Genomic DNA, 18,383 nt, shown 5'->3' on the forward strand with positions numbered 1-18,383 from the left:
TTGTGTGTCTCCTTCACTCCAGACTTAACATTTGGGTTCTTCATTTCTGAAGGATTCCGTGTCATGTAAATCTATTAAATAAATTTGTTATGCTTTTCTCTTGTTAACATGTCTTTTATTATATGAGTGTTGGCCATGACCATTATGATGGGTAAGAAATGGTATCATGCCTTTCTGCTGTTGAGGATCAGAAAATGACACCATAAAATATAATGCTTTGACATGCTGAACTAAAGCAGTAGCCTCTCTCTGACATTCCTCTCCCTGCTGTCTCTCAACCATCTCTCCCAAAGCACAGGATGAGGCTTTTCTCTGATACTTCCTTATCTACCTTAAGACTGGGCCTGCCGAACAAAACACCATTGTCTTCCATCCCCTCTCTGAAATCTCCTTATCAATTGCAGAAAAGACTGATGAATGCAACCACACCTGGACAAACTTTTTCACAAGAACAAGTCTGTCACTTAGCCTCATTCAAATTTCAAACAGAATCATTACAAGTTAATTTCTGTCTCCTGGGTCCATTCAATCCCCCTAAAAATCATGTACTCAAGATTGCTAAACATCCCAACACCCCTTCTCCTATGAAAAAGGGTATATAAGAATCTGGACCTCTTTAGGTTATCGGGCAATCATTCTCAAGTGGCTTCCTTGTGCTTACACACATTAAATCAATTTGTATGCTTTTTCTCCTATTAATCTCTTTATTGCCAGTTCATTTTTAGCAAACTTTCAGAGGGCAGTGAGTAAGCTTTCTCTTAACTCCTATACTGGGGATAAAAATCTCCAGAGTGAAGATGAGGAAGAAGAGAGAGCAGGCCATAATCATAATTGGAAAATTGTCCTTGGAAGAGGGCAAAGATTTGTACTGTATAGTATAAAATACTAGATAATTTCTATTTAATATAAGGAAGAGATTATCAACAGCCCACAATTTTTCATCCCTTATGGTGTTCGATCATAAATTGGAAAATCCCTTGATTGGGGTACAATATAAGGAATTCACATACTCTTTGGATTAGATCCTTTTAAGGTTCCTTTTAATCTCACAATTCTAAAATCATATGGGGTTCTTTAAAAACATTTATTTCTTTACCTCTGTAAAATTCTTCATTTATTTTCAAAAGGAAAAGAGATTTCCTATAAATACTTAAAACAAAACTATACGAACCTCAGCAGCCGCATAACCAGGGTATACTTCAACACCAAGTGCTTCTGCTTGTTCTCCCATCCAGCTTACTAAATGTCCCAAGCGCACAATGTAATTGCCGTGATTATTCATAGGAAGACCTACACATAGATGCTTAATTTATGAATCTTTTTATTGATAAAACATCTCAAAAACATAAATACTTAAAAAATTCTAATCAATGTCTATTTCTGCATAAGTGTACATATTATCTTGATGGTCATAATTTCAACTAATTTTCTAGAATTTTGGTCTAGAGTTCTAATTTATTAAATTAAAAACAACATTAAAGCACTAAATTAAAAATTCCTGGTTGGCTTACAAGGCTATCTCAATTCTTCTAGACTGGAAGACAAAAGAATTGGGTTCTAGTCCTACTTTCCCACCAGCTAGCTGTATATCTTTCGATAAGTCCTTCAAATAACTGGGCCTCAGTTTTCTCATCTGTAAAAGGAAGAGATTTCACCAGATGAAATGTAGTTCCTTCCAGCTGTGGAATTCTACAGTTCAATTAATATTTATAGGCCTTACCTGGAAGAATTGGCACAGGAATCCTGTATTTCTCTGTTAAAATTCCAAATCTGTCTTCTGTTACAGGAGTGTTAAGTGGAGCCTAGAAACATAAGAAGGAAAGAAAAAGAAATGTTTTTAGTTCCTTTACAAAACTTGTAACTACAAATTCTTTCTCTGTCTCTTTGAGATGTATGGGAATCCTTTAAAAATCTAAATAAGCCTCTTGCCAGTTTTGCATCCTAGGAATTTCTTGGGGGCCTTGGAGATATCTTTGAAATGTGAATATCAACTTCCTGCTTGTTGAAAGGCAAGAGAAGTTTTATTTTTCTTTTGGGTAAAGATAATTAAGATGTATGTAATAGACTGGACCTTCCAGCTATATATATATATATATATATATATATATATATTTGTGCCAAAGCAATAAAAGGGCTTGATATCTACTTCAGATATAATATTGAAAAGAGAACTTTCATTAGGCACAATTAAAGCATTTCTAGCTTAATGGAGCTTGATATTTTAGAAAGACAAGCATAGATAAAATTTTTAGAATTCAACTTACTGTATGTATATGGAAAGAATATAGATGATATTTATATAATTCTTTGAACTTTTTTAAAATACAAATTTTATTTGAGGGCAATAAAACCAGCACTTAGTCCTCTGTTTAACATATCTGTGGCTTTTCTGCTTAGGTTATGGGAAGCCACATTAATTTATTCCTTTAGAAAATCAGATTATTCTCTTCAGCTTTAGATAGTGCATTGTTCCAGAAAATCTTATTTTATATTAAGAACAATGATACAAAGACCTGCAGAACAAGTTAAAAAATACCCTCAAAATAAAAACTGCTGTATTTCATTTGGTAGAAATATTCAAAGGTCTTCTCAAGATAATGCCTTCTCATAAATCCAGTACATAAATATAACATGTAGAAGACTTTATATAAAAATGAGTTAATATTTTAAATTACATCTTTATTTGATATGCTTCAATCTTAATTAAAAAAATAAAATTATTCCCTTAGAATTACATGAAAAGGGTTTCCTATTTCAAGTAATTTGGAAATAGAGATAACAATAAAGATTAGACTTTATATAAAATACAAATTTTCATACCCCCTTTTCCTTCCAGTCTGGGAAGAGTTCTTTAAAAGCAGTTGGATCAAGGCAAGCCCCGGAGAGTATATGAGCTCCTATTTGAGCAGCTTTCTCCACTAGACACACACGGATGTCCTTTTCATGTTTAGCAGCCAACTGCTTTAGACGAACAGCTGCAGAGAGCCCTGCAGGGCCTGCACCTACTATTACTACATCTGCTTCTTCTGCAAACCTTTCCATGTTCACTCCTGGGGGAAAAAATGTTAAATAAAAATTCTAGGACTAATATGATGCAATAATCACACAGTAAATCACATGCTGGTTTAAAAATACCACTATGCTTAGAGCATTATTTATAGAAATTTCCCCTGTGCTTTGCACAATAATTATACTAAGTAGTAATATATTGTATTAGCTTTATGTTCTTTTAGGTTCTGTTCCAGTGTGTGTTTTATTTTAGCTTCCATAAACCAATTTTTGGCTTTGAGACTTATTATAAATTTAGAAAATATCTGCTTATGCAAATACAGTCACCCTTTGTTCAATCACAAGGATACATTCTGAGAAGTGCACTGTTAGGTGATTTTGCCCTTTTGTGGATATCATAGAGCATATTTACACAAACCTAGATGGTACAGCCTACCATAAACCTAGGCTATCTGGTATAGCCTATTGCTTCTAGACTAAAGCCTATACAACATGTTACTGTACTGAATACTCTAGGCAGCTGTAACACAATGGTAAATATTTGTGTGCCTAACATATCTGAACATAGAAAAGATACAGTAAAAATAAAGTATAAAAGATTTTTTTTTTTAAAGAAAGGTACAACTGTATAGGGAATGCACCATGAACAGAGCTTGCTCTGGGTAAGTCAGTGAGTTGAGTGGTGAGTGAATGTGAAGGCCTAGGACATTACTGTACACTACTGTAGTCTTTAAAAACATTATACACTTAGGCTACACTAGATTTATGAAAAAAAAATTTTTTCTTCAATAATAAATTAACCTTAGGTTACTGTAACTTTTTTACTTTATAAATGTTTTACTTTTTTTGGCTTTTTGAATCTTTTGTAATAACACTTAGCTTAAAACACAAATCATATAGCTGCACAAAAATCTTTTCTTTCTTTATATCCTTATCCTACAACATGTTTCTATTTAATTTATTTTTAATTTTTAAACATTTTTGTTAAAAACTAAGAAACAAACACACACATTAGCCCAGGCCTAACCAAGGTCAGGAGTAATGATAATCACTGTCTTCGACCTCCACATTTTGTCTCATTGGAAGTTCTACAAGGAGCAGTTATGTATTATAACAATGCCCTCTTCTGGAATACTGAAGGACTTGCTTGAGGCTGTTTTACACTTAACTTTTTTTTTTTAATAAGTAGAAGGAGTACACTCTAAAATAATGATAATAGGCATAATATAGTAAATATATAAACTAGCAACATAGTTTATTATCAAGTATTATGTACTGTACATAATTGTATGTGCTATAGTTTTATACAATTATCAGTGCAGCATGTTTGTTTACACCAGCATCACCACAAACATGTGAGTAATGCATAGCACTATGACATTCTGAAAATCATGTTCTGGAAGATGTCACTAGGCTATAGGAATTTTTCAGCTCCATTACAATCTATGGGACCACTGTCATACATGCTGTCTGTCATTGACTGAAATGTATGTGGTACATGAATATAGCAATATATATTTGTAAAGCCATAAAATATTATTAAATGCTTTTAAACTATCATCAATAATATAACATTCTCCCCCACAAAATAATACAAACTATCTAGAAAAGTCTCAAAAGTTTCACACAAATTACTTACCTTCCCATCGTTTGTCCTTATCCCGGGGATAAATAGTATAGTGAGTAGTAATTCGAGGTACAGGAGAAGTTGAAGACCATCTTGTAGCACACAGAGGTAGATAATTTTTCTTAATTTTTAAGGCATGAAAGCACTGATAAGCTGCAGAAAAATTATGAGCATTATTTTTTTTTCATTTAGTTTTCCCTAGGAGTAGACTGAAAAAAATATATAAATTGGAATGATCATACTCAATGAGGGATATAAACTGAAATAGACTATATTGTTTCCTAGATGAACAATTCAGTTAGCTTTTCCTCATAAGGCAATGTTTTCAAATTTTAAATATTGTAAAACTATCTAATAAACAAATTTATTCAATTTAGCTCACGCCCAGCTTAACCTATAAGACAATCATATGACTTGTCATCCCCACTGGACACTATTGAGAGTAATGGGGGAAGAGTACTAATGATTATGTTAAGTTAATGGGTATAAGAGCAAACTGGTGCCCATCAATCCAAGAATGGATTAATAAAATGTGGTATATGTATACCATGGAGTACTATTCAGCTCTAAGAAACAATGGTGATACAGCACATCTTATATTTTCCTGGTTAGAGCTGGAACCCATACTACTAAGTGATGTATCCCAAAAATGGAAAAACAAGCACCAGATATATTCTCCAGCAAACTGGTATTAACTGAGTAGCACCTAAGTGGACACATAGGTACTACAGTAATAGGGTATTGGGTAGGTGGGAGGGGGGAGGGGGGCGGGTATATACATACATAATGAGTGAGATGTGCACCATCTAGGGGATGGTCATGATGGAGACTCAGACTTTTGGGGGGGGGGAAATGGGCATTTATTGAAACCTTAAAGTCTGTACCCCCATAATATGCCGGAAAAAAAAAAAAAAAAGAGCAAACTGGGTTTTATGGTAAGCCTCTTTTTTAAGTAAGTTGATTTATCCATATAGTATCTTCTGAGATCCTTAAAATGTATATATTTTTGAGTCAGGAAATAGTATTTTATGAAAATAAATAGAAGTATGCAAAGATTCATGTGCAAAAATGTTCATTAAACCTTCTCTGTTGTCCTCAAACCTTCAACTCCATCTCCTCTTTCTCTTACCCAACACAGATACCTTCACATCAAACCTCATGACGACAGAAGTAATTAGATGGGAACTCTCTCAATTCCTTGGTAACAACTTCCAACATAATCTGTATTTGTGCCCATATTGTGTTCATTCCTTCAGTTTTTAACAGAAGAGATATCTTTTCTTTCCACTAAGGTTAATTCTCCTAGCTAGATAATGAGGCTTATCTCTCTCATCTTCTTAGGGACATTCCTCCATCTGATATCCTGCCTTCTTCCTGCATCTTCAATTTCTGACTCCCTTCTCTGCCTCTGTTCTTGATAATCCTTCCTATCATAAAAAAAGAACAGAGAATTCCCCCATAAAAATAGTCCTGATAGTTATAAAAACTTGCATTTCATGCTATAATAATTAGAAATCTGTTATAGGAGGAGGGATAGAATAATAAAAGGAACAGAATAAAGATTTCAGAAATAGAATGCACATAGGGATTTGATATATGATAAAGATGCCATTTTGAATCAGGAAGAAGAGATGATTACTCATTAAATGGTGCAGAGACAGCTAGAAAAGCCATTTGGGAAAAAGTATACCTTGCTCCTTTTGTCAAAATGAATTCCATTTGATCAAAGGTGTTAACAGAGCAAGTCAAAGTATAAAAGATTATGGTGAAATAGCCACAAATTCTTTGATCCTCCTCTCTTTGAGAGTGGGCTGGACTTACTAACTTTTGACAAGTAGAGTATGGAAAGAAAAAATATTAACTTTACAGTAATATGGCAGATACCACTTTAACTAAGTGATTAAGCTTAATATTACCAGCAGTAAGACATATTGACTCCCTGATATGATGTGATGAGAATAGTTCTTCACCTCTGTGGTACAAGATCCCCCAATTATTTTTTTTTAATGAAAAAAAAATTTTTATAGAAATGGGGTCTCACTATGCTTCCCCAGCTGGTCTCAAACCCCTGACCTCAAGCAAACTTTCCACCTTAGCTTCTGAAAGTGCCAGGAACACAGACATGAGCCAAATCTTTAATCTGGCTTCCCCAGATCTTTAACCTCACTCTAATCATGAGAAATCATCAGACAAATTCAGAATGAGGCACAGTCTACAAAATGCCTGATTAGTACATATCAAAAGTGTAAAGGTCATGAGAAACAAGAAATGACAAACTGTTACATTGAAGGAGACTAAGGAGACTTGACAACTAAAAGCAATGTGGTGCTCTGGATTGGATCCAGGAATGGAAAAAGAAAATATGAATAAAGTCTGTAGTTCAGTTAACAATATTTCATCAATGCTAATTTCTTAGTTTTGATAATTATACTATGGTTATGTAAGACATTAAGTTTGGCAAAGGGTATATGGGAATGTCATGTACCATGTACTTGGTAACTCATCTGTAAGTCTAAAATCATTTCAAGATAAAAAGTTAAAAAAAATTATGGTGACACAAAAGTTAACTCACAAAGGATGAAAGACTTCAATATAAGAACTAAAAGTATAAAACTGTTAGAAAAAAACATGGATATAAATCTTTGTGACTTTGAGTCAAGCAATGGTTTCTTTTATATGACAACCAAAAGTACAAGCAACAAAAGAAAAAATGGTTAAACTGCACTTCATCAAAATTATAATAGCACCTTTTGTGATTCAAAGGATACCATGAAGAAAGTGAAGATAGGCTATGAAATGGGAGAATATATTTGAAAATCATTTATGTGATAAGGAACTTGCATCTAGAATATATAAAGAACTCTTACAGCTAACAACAAAAAGACAAATGACCCAATTAAAAAGCAAAGGATCTGAATGGACATTTCTGCAAATATGATATACAAATGGCCAATAAACACATGAAAAGATGCTTAACATCATTAGCCATCAGGTACATGCAAATCAAAACCACAATGAGATATTACTTTACATCCACTGGGATGACTATAAGTGTTTATGAGGATTTAGAAAAACTGGAATCCTTATATGCTGCTGGTGGGAACACAAAATGATACAGTCTCTCTGGAAAACAGTCTGGCAGTTCCTCAAAAGGTTAAACATAGAGTTTTCATATGATCCATTCTTAGGTCTATCCCTAAGATAAATGAAAACATATTTCCACATAAAATCTTGTATAAGAATGTTCATAGCTGCAGTATTCATAACAGCCAAAAAGTGGAAACAAATTAAATGTCCATCAATGAACAGATAAACAAAAAATGATATATCCATAGAATGGCATGCTTTTCAGCAATAAAAAGAAACTAAGTACTGATACACGCTATAATATGAATGAACCTTGAAAACAATATGCTGTGTGAAAGAAGCCAGTAACAAAATGATGACATATTATATGATTCCATGTATATGAAATATCCAGAATAGACTAATCTATAGAGACAGAAAGTAGATTAGTTTTTGCCTAAGGCTGCAGGAGTTTGGGAGTGACTATTAATGTGCATGGGGTTTCTTTTTGGGGTGATAAAAATGTTCTAAAACAGATTGTAGTGATGGTAACAACCCTGTAAATATACTAAAAACCAATGAATTGTATATTTCAAAGAGCATAAATTGTAGGGTATGTGACATATCTCAATAAAGCTGTTATTTTAAAAAAAGGATATTTACATTCATATCCACAAAAACATTACAAGGAAAACACAAGAATCTAGGATTTTGAAAGGTTTTTCTAAGTATTAATATTATAAAAATCTAAAAAATCATAAAATCATTTGACTAAAAATCTAAAACATCTGTATGACCCAAAAAGGCATTAATATAAATGTCTCATTTGGCTGTCTGTATTCCCCAGTAGATAGCATCCTCCTAAAGTATCTTTTTCCTTGTTGTATGCTAAATCCTAGTGTTAGCTTATATAGTAGGTATAAATATTTGTTAACTAAATATTAGATAGTCCTCTTTATACTCTCCTTCATTAGGGTACTCATTTATGATTGACACAAGGAACTATAAAAGATTAATGCTTTTTAGAGTATCCTCTGTAAAAAGGCAAGGTAGAGTTATAAATCAGAGTAATTAAAAGGCCAACATGAGAGAATAAAAAGACAAGCAAGAGTAGGAGAAAATATTGTAAAAGACATATCTGATAGCTGGGCGTGGTGGCTCACGCCAGTAATCGTAGCACTCTGGGAGGCCGAGGCAGGAGGATTGCTCAAGGTCAGGAGTTCGAAACCAGCCTGAGCAAGAGTGAGACCCCGTCTCTACTAGAAATATAAATTAATTGGCCAACTAATATATATAGAAAAAATTAGCTGGGCATAGTGGTACATGCCTGTAGTCCCAGCTACTCAGGAGGCTGAGGCAGTAGGATCACTTGAGCCCAGGGGTTTGAGGTTGCTGTGAGCTAGGCTGATGCCATGGTACTCACTCTAGCCTGGGCAACAAAGCAAGACTCTCTCTCAAAAAAAATAAAAAATAAAAAACCCAGACATATCTGATAAAGGACTGGTGTCTATGGCCATACCACCCTGAACGTGCCTGATCTCGTCTGATAAAGGACTGGTATCCAAAATATACTAAAAACTCTTAAAACTCAATAATAAGGAAACAAGCAATCAAGAAAATGGTCCAAAATATGAACAGACACCTCACCAAAGAAGATATACAGATGGAAAATATGCCTATGGAAAAAATGCCCAATATCTTATGTAATTAGGGAACTGCAAATTAAAACAAGTTACACTACACACCTATTAGAATAGCAACAATGCCAAAAATTCAGAACATCAAATGGTGTTGTGGATGTGGAGCAACAGAAACTTTTATTCATTGCTAGATAGAAAACAAAATGGTACAGCCATTTATAAGCACTCTGGCAGTTTCTTACTAAACTAAACATATTCTTACCATATGACCCAGCAATTGCACTCCTTGGATGAGTTAAAATGGATGTCCACACAAAAAACTGCACATGAATGTTTATAGCAGCTGTATGTATAATCATCAATACTTTGAAACAACCAAGATGTCCTACAATAGGTGAATGGATAAACTGTAGTACATCCGTACAATAGAATACTATTCAGTGCTTAAAAGAAATGCGCTAGCAAGCCATGAAAAGACATGTAGGAAACTTAAATGCATATAGCTAAGTTATAGAAGCCAGTCTGAAAAGGCCACATACTGTATGATTCCAACTATATGGCATTCTGGAAAAGGCAGAAGAGCCAGTGCAAAGATTAGTGGTTGCTAGAGATTTGGAAGAAGGGAAGAAGGAATGAATAGATAGAGAACAGAGGTTTTTAAAGCAATGAAATTATTCTGTATGAGCTGCTATTAATGGTGGATACAAGTAATTATACATTTGTCAAAACCTATAGAATGTACAACACAAAGAGTGAACCCTAATGTAAACTATTAAGTACTTTAGTTAGTGTATCAATATTGTATCAATATTGGCTCATTCAATCATAACAAACATAAGATGCAAGATGTTAATAATAGGGAAAGGGCAGGGTGCAGGAAGCTATTAATATATGCAAACTATGTACTTTCTGCTGAATTTTTCTTTAAAGTTAAAACTACTCCAAAAAAAGTTTATTAATTTAAAACCAAAAAAGGACAATATGGAAAGGTGTGGTTAAGTGGACAGGCTTTGAAGTCTGTTTACTTGTGTTTGAATTTATTAATAGCAATGAAACCTTCAGCAGCAAGTTATTTAACTCTTCTCACCCCCTCAGCTCTAAAGTTTATGGTCAATCTTTGTCTTGCAGATATTATAATTAAGGATCTAGTATATGTCTTACACAAAGCAAGTCATCAATATGTATTTGTTAATCTTCCTAGTTAAAATTTCAACTGTCACTTAGGAAACTCTCTGGTTTATCTTCTGGTACAGAGCAATAATAATCAGGCTTTTTCCTAACTTTTAAATTGTTTATTATGAAGCATCTGTCTGCAAATAAACAAATTTCCAAAAATGGACTGTAACAAATAGTAAAAATCAACAAATAATTTCATATGGATTTGGACTATATAACACAATTTACATTTTCATGAACATACTGAATAGTAAAGAATTGTCAATTTTAATAGCATATCCTGTCTTTCATAACTTTATGAGATGTAGAGTAGCTACAATCTCCATTTATAGCAGGTAAAAAGCAATTCAGATGATCCTTAGCCAAATTCAGTTTCAATTCTTCAAATATTCTTGCAAGGCTCTGAAACTATCATTTGATTTGAAATTATATCTGAAGTTACAGAAGCTCATTGTGGTAAAATCAAATTTTCTTTCTTTTTGACTAAATGGAGAGATGTTATGTTTTAATAAAATCAGCCTGGAATAGGCTAATTATTCTTATTCTTTAGCACTCAATTGCACAATTAATATTTTTTGATGTTTTATTCTTTCCAGTAAAATGTGTTTTTTTTAAAAAGTAAAAACCTGGCACCATATAATTATTAAAGATTATGATGAATGCAGGAAAGGAAGAGAGTGGTTGAACTCTTTTAAACACTAAAAATCTGTTTTTGATAATCAATGTCTAAAAAAGTACCAAATAAACTAATTTTCTCTTCTTGTAAACACATATTAAAAACTATAGTATTAAGAATACTTTTTAAGCCTTAGATTACTAGTTACCTATCCTAAATTTTGAAAAAAAATGTACATAAAGTTAATATATTATAAGAGAACTCAGTTCCAGAGTTCAAATATACTATTATCAATATTTAAAAGAATATTTATTTTTCCAATACATTGTAGTTCAGTGTATAGAAGTTATCATTTACTTCTGAAGACTGATGAGTGGAGTATGACAAACTGTAATTCTTGTGTGTATTGCTTGTATGGCTTCTGATTTTTTTGAGAATATTTGGAACTGTGTAGTCTGATTTCCTACAGGGAATAAAAAAAAAAAGTCACAACCTTTACCCCTTTTCTGAAAACAAATCTGATATCTCACTTTAGAGATTTGAACATTTAGGCACCTTGGTAGGGAAGCAAGGCCACAAAGTCCATTGAACTCATAACATCACCATACCAAAGTAACATTTGTGTCCAATCTCTTTGTTGCCAGTAGTCCTAACATATCATTAAGATATGAAAAGCAAATAATTCACATCCAAAGAAAACAGAAACAGTAGTGGAATTTGGTTAGCACTGGGGCCAAGCCTGATTGCATCTAAATTAGGCTGTAGAGCAGATAGCATCTAAGTACTTTGATGTTCCAAAAAACATAAAGCATACTTATACATTAGGTGTAGTAATAGATGCATGGGTAATAGAAAATATAAACAAAATTATGAAGGCCAATTTAAAAAAATTTCACTTTCACGAAATTTACATAAGAACATCCTTGAGGGCTAGGTGGACGTAGTGGCTCATGCCTGTAGTCTTACCACTCTTAGAGGCCGAGGTGGGTGGATCTCTCAAGGTCAGGAGTTCAAAACCAGCCTGAGCAAGAGTGAGACCTGTCTCTATTATAAATAGAAAGAAATTAATTGGCCAACTAAAAATACATAGAAAAAATTAGTGGGGCATGGTGGCACATGCCTGTAGTCCAGCTACTCGGAAGGATGAGGCAGAAGGATTGCTTGAGCCCAGAAGTTTGAGGTTGCTGTGAGCTAGGCTGATACCATGGCACGGCACTCTAGCCCAGGCAACAAAGTGAGACTGTCTCAAAAAAAAAAAAAAAAAATCCTTGAATTTGCAATGTGTATTATACTTCTTAAAGATTCTATAACCAAAACTTAGACTACAAACTTAAAAAATTAAGCCATTTACGACAGAATTCAAGATGCTTTAGTAAACTCTTGACTAAAATATTTTTTTGTTGTCTTTAAGTAAAACTTGAAAAATATCATCCACCCCATCAGTCATCTGAGGGTGAAAGGAATACCTATAAGATGACAAAGTCCTAGAGTTAATTTTAGACAAAGTAGAAAAATTCCTGGCTCTATATATAATCTGGTGATTTAGGCAGCATATGAATGTTAATCATGATGTGACAGATCAGACTTCAAATTCTTTACTACTAGACTAGGATGGCTGCAAAGACAAAATGAAGGAGGAAAACTGCAAATATTATTTTTTTCCATTTCCAACAAGGCGACAGGTAACACCTGAGCTTTGGGATAAGGGATTTGGGAAGAATAAGTGCAGGAGTCCGCGGGAGGTGGAGGTATGCTTGTTGACAAGTTTTCTCTGCCCATGACCTTTAGCCTAGATGTTAATGCTTCCAACTGGGGCAACCCCAGCGGGGGGAATCCAGGGTCCACCAACAGGCGCGGACAGGGTGACCTCTGCCCTGCTTTAGCATGAGAAAGCAGACGAGATGCGGGAGGGGCGAGGTGCCTACAGCCTCCAGGTGTAGCCCCATCTGTTTCGCCCTAACTCCTCTCTTTCCTCCACTTATCCCTACCCGAAGTTCCCTCTTACCCGGGCAGGACAGCTTGGCTAGTGGCACCAACATGCTCAAAGTCACCAGGACTCTTGGTCTGACACACGGAAGGACTGTCTGCGGCTCGCCGCGGGCGCCGGACCTCTAGACCGCGGGGGGCGCCATCACCGGCAGGGAAGCCAGAACCCCTCCACTGCAGTTTGCCTCTTGGCTCAGCCGAGCTCTCTAGCTTCACAGCGTTCCCGCCTCCTTCTCACTCTGCGCCGGCGCCATGCGTGACGCGACGGCCAACTGAGGCTTCTGGGTCATGTACCAAACACAAAAAGGAAAAGAGACTCCAAGTCCCGGCACGCCCAGACGAGGTGAGGAGACTGGAGGGCGGTGGCAGGAACTCACCAATGCCGTAGCACAACGCACGCGCAATGGAAGGCTGCGAGGCGCGTATGGCATCCTGGGAGTTGTAGTCTTCTGCATCAGCGCCCCCCGAGCCCGGCTGGAGGTTTGCGGATGAGGGCTGCAATGACTGACATCTGATTGGCTGTCTCCAAAAATGAAAAGTCTTTGTGGGCGTGGGCTGAGACCCACGAGGAGACGGGGGCGGGATTTCGGGCCGCAGGAGGCGGGGCCTCTGGGCTATGGGCGCGAGCGGTTGAAAAGACAGTTGGTGTCGGTTCGGGTGCTCGGGTCGGATTCCGCCGTTCCAGCTGGTCCCCATGGCTGACCCTGAGGAGTTGCAGGTTTCCCCGCCGCTCCCGCCGCCTCCGTCTTCTCCTTCATCTTCAGACACTTCTTCAGCATCGTCGCCGGGCGTCCTCGTGAGTTTGGGCCGGCCAGTTCGGAGCAGGAGCAGCGGCGGGGCGGTGGACCCGCTGGAGGAAGTGGAGCTGCAGATCGGAGACGTGAGTGTCTCGTCGCCCGACAGGTCCCGGACCGCGTCCGGCTCGGCGCGGCGCCTCTCGGAAGACGGGCAGCTGCAGGGCCCGGGAGGGGCGGGGAGCCCGCTCGCTCGGCCCGCGACTGACCCCTCTCCTGCCTGCTCAGTCCCTGGGCGGGATGGGGAAGGATGCCAGCCGCTGAAGTGCCACCCCACCCGGGGGTTCTGCCTATAGATCTAGTCTTGAGGCATCCAGGGGTTATCCCTCCACCCCGCACTGCTTTGTTTTTCTTTTTTTTTTTTTGGTCTTGCCTTCTGGTTTCAATCATCCCCAGTAACCCGAAACCACACAGTTCTGCGCCGCTTGGTGCGTGCTCGCTCTGCCGCCTCCTCTCCTACGGAAGAGCGGTCCCAACTGCGTGGGTTTGCCTCGCCGCCTGTTGGTGCTCAGGCTCAGGCTGCGATTTCTTTACGTGCGACTTAGAGCCTGCTGCTCTGGTTGGCCACCTGCCCGGAGCCAGCTGATAATGCTGTTTGCTGTTGTCAGGCTCGCCTCGCCCCGGACCCAGCTTGGAGGACTTAGTCATGTCGATTGGCCTCCTTAACGGTTTCGCGCGGGACTCCTCCCTGTGGTTGCTAGAATGCGTAATTAGTCTGGGCCGTTTCTGTTAAATCCCGAATTCCTGGAAACTAGCACCCCACCTCCCCACCCCTAACTCACACACCACTGGAGGCGGGGGTAGGGTTGCAGGGGGGCACAGTCACAGTTTCTGTATTTATGGGTTCTTGAGTGGGTCAAGTGGAATGAGGTATGAAGGGTGTAACCTTTCTCGGGAGAGCTTTGTGGAATAGACTTTTCTTTGCAGATTGAAAACCGGGGAGTGAACTCGATTATCTCATTGCTCCACAAGTGTTTTTTGTTTTTCTTTTTATAAGATGACTAAGGGTGCTGATCAGCTTTTATTGTTGCAGAACAGGACTGGTTACAAGTAAATATGTAGAAATGAAGTGCTGATGTGTTATTGTATATCATAGGTGAAGAAAATATGTGATTAAAAAAGTGAATTTTTCATTAAGAGCTGAATATTTTCTGCATTTGTGTTTGATTTTGTTGATATTATTTGATAGAGCTCAGAGTATCTGTTCTTTGAGCTATACATTTTCACTGTGTAAAGTGTTGGCGGATAAAAATAGTGGAACTATACCTGTGTTACCCAAGTATCGGTTAAGCGTTGGTTATGATAAAGTCCTTCAGATACTTCTGGTATGTAGTGTCAAGGGGTCCAAGTCATCTTATTGAGCTCAGTGAGACTCCAGTGTATTTTCAATTAAAACAAAAATACTGACTTGTCATGTCTCATACATATTCGATATTTTTCCAGCAGACATATGTCCTCAAAGTTTACTTAATGTCAAAGAATTTCTTAGGTTCCTTGAAAGAGCCAGTGTTTTAATTTGAAAATGTGTTACTTTTAAAGAAAATAAAGAAAATAACTTGGGCATTAGATTCAAGGCTTTAAGCTATTTATAGACTATTTATAAAATGAGAATTTAAAAAAATAGACATTTTTGTTTGACATTTTTTTCCCTTTAATTTCAGGCAGCATTTTCATTAACCAAACTTCTTGAAGCCACATCTGCAGTATCAGCTCAAGTGGAAGAGCTTGCCTTCAAATGTATGGAAAATGCACGTTTCCTTAAAACATGGCGGGACCTCTTGAAAGAAGGCTACGATTCTTTGAAACCTGACAACTGATTTGACATGCTTAGTTGTTTAAATAACGACGCTAAAATTCATACATCCTCATGCGTAATATTTGCACATTACTACATGTATAGGATGATCTCTTTTCAGCAGTTTTGTATACTCAGAATGAAATTTTTCTTGACTTTTGTGAAAATAGAATACTGATGTTATTTTTGATGCTGGCCAGTACTGGTTTATCCTCAAATACTTTCTTCTTTGTAAACTTTTATAGAATCCTTTATGAAAGCTAATTTTATTAGTAAATGGTTAATATTCATAGTGCCACAGTGCTACCAATAACAAATGAGGTAGACCATTATTTGTTTTGCAACAAGATGCTAAGAATGGCAGAATTTGAAGTTGAGCTTTATCTTACGGACCAAGGAAGGTAACTTTAAGGTCACCAATCATAGATCCCACTTCATTAGGCTATGTTTTCTAGAGACAGTGATTGTTTTTTATTTACTTTCTATAACTCTGGCACTTAAAAAAGTGTCACACAACACTCACTTAAATGTTTGTTGAATGAAGGAGTTGACAAATATAATTAAAAGCTATGTTTTCTTCCTATATTTAGCATGAAGATCGTTTCTCAAAAAAAATGTATGAATTAGAACTTCATTGACTTGAAGGAAAATGTTCTCTTTTTAATGGGGATTTGAATTTTGATGATAGCTTTTTTAAGTACATGATAAAAATTTTTGTCCTTCTATGACTTTTTTTAAAAAGTCTTTACTTCAGAAAATGAAAGACTGTCTAGAAAGAATGCATGTTATTTTCCCTATTTATTTCTATGGTTAACTGCTTTTATAGTTTTTTGTATTTGATATTTTATATCTTTGATTACAGTCTTTAAAGTGCCTTATCAAATGTATGGCTCTGTGCTGTTACTTTTGGAGCTTTGCAAGTTGTTTATATAGTAATTCTAAGGGAGTTTCTTAGTTTCCAATGTATCAAATTTAAATGATGTGATTGTTTTCATATTATTTGACCTTAGTGACAACGTTCTATTTTGTTCTGTATATTATGTTGCTTTTTTGGTGGTTTGTGTCATATGTCAACAGTTAAGCCAACTAATTCTTTACTGTATATAACTTCTGAACATCTTTGATACGACATTTTAGTTCTTTGTAAATATGGGGATGTGTACAGAACTATATTCTAAAGCCCCTGTATAATGGGGCTATGAAAGGGGACAGACGGATGGGCAAAGAATAGTTTTGTTTAGCATATTAGATCATAGTCCTTGATTAATTTTTTAGTGTGTTTTTTATACCAAAGAGATGCATATTTCAGTATTAGAAAAATATTTTTCATATATCCTGACATTGCAATTTTTAAAATGTGCAAAAATAAACTCTTATTAAAAGCAAATCTTATTTCCATTTCTTTGGGTTCATTATTTTAAAACTTTTTATTGACATATTTTAAATATATGGGAAAGGTGGATGATTTAACAAACATCCAGGTATTCCTGCCATGCAGATTTAATAAATATTAGTATTTGGCTATATTTTGTTCAGATATACATATATGAATGTAAATGTTAGATACATTTGAAGCTTGCTTTGTTGCCTCTTTGATCCTATCCCCTTTCTCTCTCCCTTGAGGTAGCTATTATTCTAGAGGTGGATATTCAAGGTTGTGTTTTATATTTTAATATGTATGTATTCAAAGCACTACAAAATGTCTTGTGTATGTGGTATCCTGCCTCCTGATCTTCATGCCCCTGTATAGTTCTAACTTGTGTAACAACCAAGATATTAAGGAAACGCACTGTGTGATTTCTGAGGCCATTTCTTGATCATTTTTCTATTTTGTCTTTTCCTTGCCAGTCTGTAGATGTTATATATTTTGAATACTAATGATCTGTTATGAATGTTTCAACTATTTTTGTAGTCTGGTTTGTTTTTGTATTTTTTATATGATGTGTATATGTTAATAAAAACTTGCTTGTTTTTCTCTTGTTAATCTGCCTTTTGTTACAGAGGTCTGTCCCAGTGATGAATTTATGAGAGTTAAGGAGAAACTCTATTTTCCTGAAAATTTTAACATTAAAAATAATGTGTTTGGTTTCAAAAATTCTGAGGACAAATTATGTGCCAGGCACTCTGTTAGGAGCTTTATAAACATTTCATGTAAACATGAAAATCATCTCTTTGAGAAAAGTGATATTATTACTATTTACAGAATAGAAAACAGGCTGAGATAAAATAATTTGCCTGTCTCTGGTACCAAAATTGGTATATTATACCATATCTAGCAAGCTAGCTCTTAGACTTATTAATATTTAAGTTTATTTACTCATCTGTAATGGTTAATTTTATGTGTCAACTTGACTGGGCTACAGGTGCCCAGATATTTGTTCAAACATTATTCTGAATTTTTCAGCAAGGATGTATTTGGATGAGATTACTGTTTAAATCAGTAGACTGAGTAAAGCAGATTGCCCTCCATAATTCAGGTTGTCCTCATCCTATCAGTTAAAGGCCTGAAAAGAACAAAAGGCTGACCCTCCCCTAAGCAAGGGGAAATTCTGTCTTCAAACATGAGCTTTTCCTTTCTGATAGGTTTTGAACTGGGACATTGGCTTTTCCTGGTCCTATAGTAGCCTGCCAACCTTTGGACTCAAACTGGGGCATCAACTCTGCAGATTTTTAT

General features: G+C 36.1%; 2 protein-coding genes across 2 annotated transcripts in view; one reads left to right on the forward strand and one right to left on the reverse strand.

Moving 5' to 3' along the window:
- The window catches only part of ETFDH (electron transfer flavoprotein dehydrogenase), a 36,713-nt gene extending 23,290 nt beyond the window's left edge, over positions 1-13,423 (reverse strand). The window contains exons 1-5 of the mRNA XM_012783592.2: positions 13,140-13,423; positions 4,649-4,789; positions 2,821-3,050; positions 1,721-1,802; positions 1,172-1,290 (exon numbers count right to left, since the gene is read on the reverse strand). Of these exons, the coding sequence (XP_012639046.1) occupies positions 1,172-1,290; positions 1,721-1,802; positions 2,821-3,050; positions 4,649-4,789; positions 13,140-13,173 (606 nt within the window). The 5' untranslated portion in view covers positions 13,174-13,423. The remainder of the gene's footprint in view (positions 1-1,171; positions 1,291-1,720; positions 1,803-2,820; positions 3,051-4,648; positions 4,790-13,139) is intronic.
- Positions 13,424-13,733: 310 nt separating this feature from the next.
- On the forward strand, positions 13,734-17,680 carry C15H4orf46 (chromosome 15 C4orf46 homolog). Its single transcript, XM_012783594.2, has 2 exons — positions 13,734-14,000; positions 15,576-17,680. The coding sequence occupies exons 1-2, from the start codon at positions 13,815-13,817 to the stop codon at positions 15,729-15,731; spliced, it is 342 nt and encodes a 113-aa protein (XP_012639048.1). The 5' UTR covers positions 13,734-13,814; the 3' UTR covers positions 15,732-17,680.
- The last annotated feature ends 703 nt before the right edge of the window (positions 17,681-18,383 follow it).

This window comes from Microcebus murinus, chromosome 15 (assembly GCF_040939455.1).
Source record: "Microcebus murinus isolate Inina chromosome 15, M.murinus_Inina_mat1.0, whole genome shotgun sequence".
In the NCBI taxonomy this organism is placed as follows: domain Eukaryota; kingdom Metazoa; phylum Chordata; class Mammalia; order Primates; family Cheirogaleidae; genus Microcebus; species Microcebus murinus.

Coding starts and splice junctions, on each gene's coding strand:
- C15H4orf46 (XM_012783594.2), top strand. CDS start 13,815: ATGGCTGACCCTGAGGAGTTGCAGGTTTCCCCGCCGCTCCCGCCGCCT. Junction 14,001..15,575: donor TGGAGCTGCAGATCGGAGAC/GTGAGTGTCTCG, acceptor CTTTAATTTCAG/GCAGCATTTTCATTAACCAA.